An 8,055-nucleotide genomic window follows, 5' to 3' on the forward strand; every position below is an offset into this window, starting at 1 on the left:
GAAACATTTTTCCAACGTTGAAGAAAAGACAAAACTGAGCGTTTTTACACGTCATGTAGAGACATTTATTCAATCACCCTCACATTAGCCTATTTTTTGGTAGTTTTTCAGAATTTCTAGAAAAACAACTTGTCAATTAAAACAAACCCGAATGTCTATGAAGGTGTTCGACATTAGTACATATGACGCGTATTCTTCTATTTTTTTTATTTACTATTAATAATTACATTGTTATTTATAATATCATATGAAAATTCGATTCTGAAAAAATACAAATTTTTACAAAAAATGTTCATTCTGAAAACAGCTTTCGTGTTGACGAGCAGTTGAATTTTCATTTGAATCGCTGATTGAGCCAATCTCCAATTCTTCTACGTTCACACTTTTGTTTTCAAATAATTTTCAATCCACTTTGAGCGTCAATAAATAATAATTTTTCATTATTCATTAATTTCGCTTACACTCCAAGTGAAATGAGTCATTCCGTTTGCAATCTTCTGTTTTTTTTTTTTCCAATAAATTTTGTACTCTCGCAGCAACACTCGTCGGTGTTCAGTCTCGTTTGTAATGAAAAAAACTTTCGGTGTTTCGGTCGTAATTTTTTTCTAGGCTGTAACAATGGACTTTTTCTGCAGCTCTGTAACAGGCACCCAGTGCCGATGATACTGTCAACTTCATAAGCGTCAGTTCGTCAATGAGGTTGTTACTCTGGATCTCCTGGACAAATCCGTTTTTCAAAAACTCCCAAGATTTCCATACGGAACCGACGCAAACGACTTTGAGCCCGCCAGGACAGAGCTTCACATCCTGAAACGAAATCAATATCGAAGGTCGAGTGAATAATTCTTGAAACATTAAAATTCTGTAGAACTGTCATCACTAAGAATGGTAAATATTCGAAAATGTATGCATGGAGCTCGACCAGTAATTCTGAGATGACTCACGTTATGAGCTTTCCTAGCTACAGCATTGATATGTTTTGCCAAATATCTGCCATTGTCTTCAAAAAGTAGGAGACACAGTGGGTCCTTTTTTTGGCACCCGAGGAACAATTCTTTGGTAAAAAGTGCGATCCCACTTTTGTCGAAATTGCTGTACAAGTGAGGAAGCATTGCCATTCGATCGGAAATTTTGAAGTAATCCCTCATCGCTGGCCAGACGTAAGACGTCGGATGTGGCGAAGAGACCAAACCGTCGATGTCGTCGAAAACGTACTTGCAGGCGCGATGAGCTATCCAGTAAGCTGAAAAGGTACAGAAATTTTCATTGTTTTTGCTTTTTTGTAGTTTTACAAAAAAACGTTTCGAATTCTAGTTTAGCCAATCTTTTTTCACTTGATGAATTTCGCGTTTTTCTCTTTCAGTTTTCTCACCACTGCCTTCATCCCCCATCATGTAACCCCAACCACCACAGCTGTGGGTTTTGCCATCCGGATTTGCCAGAAGCGCATTGCTGCCCGTTCCGGCTATGAGGACAACACCGCCGTTTGCAGCTCCAGTGCTTATACTGCCAATCGTGTCCGAACCGACCACGTATTCTCGACCCGCTGCTGGATATTCCTTCAAGAGAGTATCAGCGAGCTGTTTGTTGGTGACTTCTTCCTCACAACCGCTGAGACAAAGACCCTGGAAATTCGGATCTCGCGTTTACGTTCAGAAAAATATATGATATTACGGGGCGTGTCAATTATTGCCTTGAGGACGATATTTGAAAAAATGCCTTTTTCTATGAGAGTTACGAAAATTAAGGAAAATTTGCTTTCTGCGGTCGACTCAACTGACCACGCAATCCAGTGGACGATTCTCTGCTATCTCGGCACCTTTTTTTCCTCTCATTATCATTTCGCTTATTCGATTTGCCGTTTCCTTCATACCCACGCTCTGTGAACAAAAATTTATAGTGCCCAGAGAATCTTGCAATTATCAGTCACCAAGAAGTAACGAATTTCTTTTCATTTTAATCACCCAATGATTCGTTCCAGGGCCTTTGACTTGCGCAAGTTGCTTGCCTCTGCCATCCATGATAATGAGGGTCGAGTGTGTGCCACCGCTGCAAAAATTAAATAACATATTTCATGTAGAAATTCGCTCGATAATTGAGATTAAAAAAGGAGTAGAATTTCGTCAGTTTATTCGGATTCTCGATTTCTAATTCGTCTCGTCAATGCACAGTACAAAAAAATCTTGAAAATCGTACGTGTATAGAGCCACGTGTAAAAAAAAAATTGAAAACAAAACGTAAATGTGAGCAACGACCTCGAGCACGTTTGCACATTTTTCTCTATCTAAATGGACACAATTGAGCGAAATCTCAGACGTTCCCGGCGTCAACGGGGACCTACCCGACTCTCTCTTTCTGATAACATATCGATAACTGTGAACATCGAGTAATTCGCATACGATATCCGCTCGCTTTATCGTAACGTTTCATAATTTTTTGGTAACTCGTGCATGTCAAAACATCGTCGAATGATCATGGAAATCATTCAACGATAAACACAAAACGAGAATAGAAAATTTGCTTAATTTCAAAATGAGTTTTTGAGTTTTTGAAAAGCTGTCATTGTTAGCTGGTTTTATTTTTTTTAATGCCTCGAAAATGTCTATTTTATGTGACGTGTAATTTCATTAGAATTAGAATTTCATCTCATTTTAACAACAATTTTTTATTTGTAACTAAAGCAACGTGTCTTAAAAACTTTTTCCAAATGAAAAAGCATTTTGAAAGAACATAAAAAGTCAATGAATCTTATTGTAGCGTGAATATCGTACCCGGAAGTTAAACTCAATGGAAGCAAGTTCATTGTTCAGTTGTTATCTCCCTGTTTGAACGGTTACATTCAATATAAAGTATAAAACAAATTCATGGTCATTTTGATAAGAAAATGCGACAATAGGACGATCGTCATCGTGAAATGAATGCTTGAGGGTCGAGCTTGAAGGTGTGTTTTGAGATATTAAACTTCATCAAGAATCACAAATTTTACAACTCTTCATTCTCATTCTGCCTTTATAAAGCTGTTTGTGTGTTTGTCTCGTGATAAGTGGTTTGCGATAAGAAAAATTTTGTAAAATTTAGATCGTGAATTTCATGAAATTGTTCACACAACACACTCATTTGTCGAGAAAACGACTTGCCAACTTTGTATTATATTTAGATAAATTTTAATCGAGAAAAAGTTCACTGATAAGCCAAAAGTTTTCTTATCACTTGAGATTCCGTGTTTATACGGCGTTCGAGTAATTAAAAAAATGAGTGATTTTAGTCTAAGAGAAAACGAAATTTTTTCGTCCGGGGGCAAAATAATTAATCCGAAGTGGACGTCCGTCCGGGACTTTAGCCAGTTAAAAACAAAATTTTTCAACTTTTTGTTGCTGGCAAAAAAGTGTAAATGAGCTGTCAAAATTTCAGAAGTCGTTGAGCTCACCCCTCGATGCCACCGATAAGCAGATCTTCAACACGTTCCGGTTTATCTGTCAGCGCCATCGCGATCGGTTCTGTGGGCTTTTCAACCGCTTTCGATTTTATGATGTCTCGCAAATCTCTTCGCAATTGATTCTCGTCAATGGGCGGTTGCTTCACTTCCTCTTTCACCGGTTTTTTTACTTTCGCAGATTTTTTCTTCGGCATAAGATTCTCGTTAGAAATCCTTCATCTGTCGCATAATAATAAAACGCAGAAAAACGAAGATCGAATTTCAATCGCTCGAATATTTCACAATTTTTTAATTCACTGTGAAAGTTCGTGTTCTTAAATATTCATTCACACGCCACGGAATGTCGATTTATTTTGACGTTTGTAACAAGTGACAGTTACCGTTTATTCGGACACCAATATAAAAACAAAGAAACGAAAAAATAGGGAATAATGCAGCAGAACGTCAGTTTCCTGAGTTCACGGCGACGTCATTGAAAAAAATTGAAGACAAAAGTTCGTTAACTACTCAAGATATTCTCGAGCACTGACGGCTGCAGACGTTGGACACGTTTACTAAATGTATACTAGATACCGCGTACCGCGTCGCTTGACGTACGGCTCACTTTCACCGCATCGATGCTCAACCGGGAGCAGAGAGAAAGTATATACAGCATTTTTGATTAATGATATGGACATACACGTGCGCCTCAATCAATGATTGTACATTATTATCGCACATTTGGCAATATTCGTTATCTGCCGCTAAAAACGTCTTTTTTTCAATATTTTCGGAGACGAGCGGGATATTCAAAATTTCTAATGATGTTTTGAATGGAATTTATTTTTTTTATAATCAAAACGATTTAAAAAGGAGTACAGAATTTTTTTGTATGAGAGTTGTTAAACATTTTGGTTTAACCATGGAAAGACGAGACTTAATTTTTTTAAAATTCTCGGATTTTTTTTTTCTTTATCGTGTTTCCAAGAAATGGAAATTTAGAGGTTCGACCGGATCTACCGCGCAACTCACCTTCACCTTTCTATCCATCACTCCTCCGGCTGCAGCAGAATCAGCTTTTCTGAATCTTCAATCTCAACACTGATCACTGATGTGATGTATTCGTTTCGGAATTTGAGGTTATAAACACGTGCACATCTCGAGAATGGGTAGGCTCGCGGAGGTATAATTGTCAACTGTTTGTTTTTTTTCCATGTACAATGACAGATTGTTAACAGTTTTTGTTCATACAAAAAATTAAATGGAACAACAGAATCATCGGACTAGAAAGTGTTCTAATTTTTTCTTACACTCAAAAAAGTTACCTTGTGAATGTATACGTCAAACTTTCAGAGAACTGTCACAATGTAAACTCAATTAAACAACATGTCGCGAGTGTTAGCAAACGTTTTAGTGTTTGGGAACAGTTATTGTGATTTTTTTTTGTAACGATTAATAATTGAGTTCGTCTTTGCATTGACTGTCGTAGAAAAAACCGCGTAATGCATCTCATAACCTCACTTTACAACTCAGAAAAATCAATACACAACTTCGATCGGTCTTGCCGATTAATCCCTATTTTTATTATTTTTAAATATTTTTGGTTTAATGAAGTGAAAATTCAATATTTGCAGCTAGCTGGTGACGACGCTTCAGGAGAAAAATCCAGGACTTTCGTTTTTCACGACGAGGGTCATACGTTGGGAAATGTGCTTCGTTCTATAATTGCACAATAGTAAATATAACTGACATACTCAAAAATTCCCTTCAAGATCGGAGGTTTTTCTTGCAAGATCTGAGAAAAGTATAGACCGCCATAAATCTGCCAATAAAATGAAATCTTTCATTTTTTTGTGTAAATCTCATGTTCCAACTATTTTCAATATTGTGAATGAATCGTGAATTTTTTGTAATATTCAATAACATTTTCTGAATTTCAGCCCAGATGTGAGTTTTTGTGGTTACACCGTACCACATCCAGCAGAAACAAAGATGCACTTCAGAATACAGGCAAAAAATGGCAGAGCAGTTGATATTCTAAAGCGAGGTTTGGAAGATTTGGAGAAAGTGTGCGATCATACAGGAGCAACATTTACATCGGCGTATGAAAAATTCAATAAATCTCAAGACTCCAAAGAATCTAATTAACAGAAAGAATATTGTGTGCGAAAAACCGTTGTAAATAATACTCCAACTTTTGTATGAAAATGCCTAACCAGGAAAAAGGTTTTAGGTTGTATAAGAATGAATAAAACGAAATGATTTTTCAATCTCTGTGGAGATGAGGTTTATTTTATCCTTTAGTTTACTTCGGCAGCTCTTTGGCCAGCCACAGGGCGATGATTCTTGGAAAGGAATTCGGCATGTTCTTGATAAGGAGCCGATGAGAGTGGTTGATCCTTCCAGAGATCAGGAGTCAAGTACGCATAAGTCTTGGCGATCGCAGCATAAGTTGCCTTAGCAAAATTACCAAGAGTACACGTTGAACCACGCGCCGAAGTGTAACAGTCCTCGATACCAGCCATGTGGAGCAGCTTTTTAGGGACAGGGGCAGACACAATTCCAGTACCTCTCGGCGCTGGGATCAAACGCACCTGAACTGAACCACACTTGCCAGTTACTTTGCACGGTACAGTGTGAGGCTTTCCGATCTTGTTACCCCAATATCCACGACGTACGGGTACTACTGAGAGTTTAGCAAGGATGATTGCACCACGAATAGCAGTTGCTACTTCCTTGGAGCACTTGACTCCAAGACCAATGTGGCCGTTCGCGTCACCAATTGCAACGAATGCCTAAGAAAAAAGAAACAATTGGTTAGCTCACATTCAATAACGTTCACTTTTTTTTAATTGTTTATTCAAGTAATTATTTTTAAATGATCAATCAGCTGCCAGAAACCTGTCATGAGGAAGCACTAAACGAGTTGAAAATGATAAACACAATATCTTGGTTGACTCGAATGGAGTATATGTAAAAATGTTAGCATTATTAGAATATGGACTCTTTTAGGCATTCAGTTTTGTACCTGACAAATTTCAATAGCAGAGAATCAATTTGTTTCACTACTAATAAATTAATTGGTCATAAACAAAGAGAATTAATTTTCCTCATATGAAGAAAAATAATTTCAACTATAAAATTTAGCAACTAATGAGAAAAAATAGGCCATTACCTTGAAACGAGTACGCTGACCGGCACGGGTCTGCTTCTGTACCGGCATGATTTTGAGTACCTCATCCTTGAGGGACGGTCCAATGAATTGATCAATGATTTCGTACTCCTTGATGGGAAGAGAGAAAAGGTAAATGTCCTCGAGAGAACGAATTTTACCGTCACGAACCAAACGTCCAAGTTTGGTGACAGGGATCCATTCTTTTTGGTCTTCCTTGCCACGACCGCGTCCACGACCACGTCCGCGTCCGCGACCGCCACGACCTCGCGGACCTCCGCGATCACCACCACCGGCTCCACGGGAACCAAAACCTCCTCGGAAACCTCCACGAGCGGCTGGAGCTGCGTCCGCCATTCTATAGAATCAAAAAATATTTACTTCTTCTGAACTCAATCCAACGCCGTTGACATAACCTCAAAATAAAGATTGCACGTGGCTGAAGCTTATTCACGGAAATTAACTAATATTTCAAAGCATTTATTGTTTATTTCAGTCTCAATGAGTTTCAGAATTCATTTAGAAAGTAACTAAGCATTGAACGATATATAAATATTGAAGTAATTTATAAATTTCGAAGACACGACTTACGTTACTTCTTTTCGGTGAATACGGTCACGAAAGAAAGAGCAATGGCGTCTTCCGGTTTTATCGCCTCAAGATCGCGCCACCGGGGAGCGGCAGTATTCAATTAGTCTACTTCCGGGTTTCAAAAATTATCAAGATGAAATATGAAATATTCAGTAATTAGATAACAGGAGAAGCTCAATAACTTTCTGCGTTTACAAATTTTTTTTTTTCGTAAATACAGAAATTTTATCTCCGGTATCAACTGTCATATCGTGTAGCAAAATTATTCATCACCGTTCATCGATATAAGCAAAATCCAGAATAAAACTAATCTTTACTTCTTTCCCCACAAGAATCTAGGATCCTCAAGACTCAAAGAAAAATTATGCTCCAAGTTATAAAAAATAAACAAAGTTAGAAAAGTTACGTCGCTATCAGCTTTCCTCTCGAAGCAGCAATCCGTGAGCAAACCATAGTAGAATATGCTCTCGCGTAAAAACATGTCTCCGAAATATGCTCGTTTCGGATCCTCTGATTGCATCCGATCTGCTATTAAGGAGGGTGGATCGCGACGATACAATGTTGCTAAACCATGTTAAATACATTAAAAAATTCAAAATGATAAGAATTTAATAAAATTTGGTAAATGTATTCTTTAAAAATATATAAATATAATTTTTTTTAGATTTTTCTACCACATAGCTTTCGAGTAATTGAACACTAAAGTTCACGTGTATAAGCACAGAGTTTACATAAATACAGTTATACATCTCGTGCATAAGAAGTTCGATTTAACGCTCAATTATTCGATAACCATGTGGTAAAAAAATTTGAAAAAAATTGTATTTATATCACGCGGTACGTAAATGGACGCTTCGCGTACACAATACCCCCATTC

General features: G+C 37.5%; 3 protein-coding genes across 3 annotated transcripts; 1 reads left to right on the forward strand and 2 right to left on the reverse strand.

The window, feature by feature from the left end:
• Positions 1–190: 190 nt before the first annotated feature.
• Positions 191–4,534, reverse strand: Nagk (N-acetylglucosamine kinase). The gene is made up of 7 exons (XM_043413104.1): positions 4,448–4,534; positions 3,428–3,655; positions 1,965–2,049; positions 1,782–1,880; positions 1,373–1,625; positions 945–1,243; positions 191–807 (listed from the first exon to the last, which is right to left on the reverse strand). The coding sequence occupies exons 2-7, from the start codon at positions 3,628–3,630 to the stop codon at positions 553–555; spliced, it is 1,194 nt and encodes a 397-aa protein (XP_043269039.1). The 5' UTR covers positions 3,631–3,655; positions 4,448–4,534; the 3' UTR covers positions 191–552.
• On the forward strand, positions 4,464–5,685 carry l(2)37Cg (RNA polymerases I and III subunit AC2 l(2)37Cg). Its single transcript, XM_043413112.1, has 3 exons — positions 4,464–4,598; positions 5,050–5,150; positions 5,356–5,685. Exons 1-3 carry the CDS (start codon positions 4,581–4,583, stop codon positions 5,561–5,563), a joined length of 327 nt encoding a protein of 108 aa, XP_043269047.1. The 5' UTR covers positions 4,464–4,580; the 3' UTR covers positions 5,564–5,685.
• RpS2 (ribosomal protein S2) lies at positions 5,675–7,322 on the reverse strand. The gene is made up of 3 exons (XM_043413111.1): positions 7,179–7,322; positions 6,591–6,945; positions 5,675–6,210 (listed from the first exon to the last, which is right to left on the reverse strand). The coding sequence occupies exons 2-3, from the start codon at positions 6,942–6,944 to the stop codon at positions 5,716–5,718; spliced, it is 849 nt and encodes a 282-aa protein (XP_043269046.1). The 5' UTR covers position 6,945; positions 7,179–7,322; the 3' UTR covers positions 5,675–5,715.
• Between the last annotated feature and the right edge of the window lie 733 nt (positions 7,323–8,055).

The sequence above is a fragment of the Venturia canescens genome, chromosome 2 (assembly GCF_019457755.1).
Source record: "Venturia canescens isolate UGA chromosome 2, ASM1945775v1, whole genome shotgun sequence".
Taxonomy (NCBI): Eukaryota; Metazoa; Arthropoda; class Insecta; order Hymenoptera; family Ichneumonidae; genus Venturia; species Venturia canescens.

Bases quoted from the DNA above. Each gene is read 5' to 3' on its own strand.
- RpS2 (XM_043413111.1), bottom strand. From the start codon at position 6,944: ATGGCGGACGCAGCTCCAGCCGCTCGTGGAGGTTTCCGAGGAGGTTTT. The intron at 6,211-6,590 runs GTAATGGCCTAT...CTTTTTTCTTAG, and splicing joins GTCAGCGTACTCGTTTCAAG to GCATTCGTTGCAATTGGTGA.
- Nagk (XM_043413104.1), bottom strand. From the start codon at position 3,630: ATGCCGAAGAAAAAATCTGCGAAAGTAAAAAAACCGGTGAAAGAGGAA. The intron at 1,626-1,781 runs GTCAGTTGAGTC...CCGAATTTCCAG, and splicing joins ATCGTCCACTGGATTGCGTG to GGTCTTTGTCTCAGCGGTTG. The intron at 1,244-1,372 runs GTGAGAAAACTG...GTACCTTTTCAG, and splicing joins GATGGGGGATGAAGGCAGTG to CTTACTGGATAGCTCATCGC.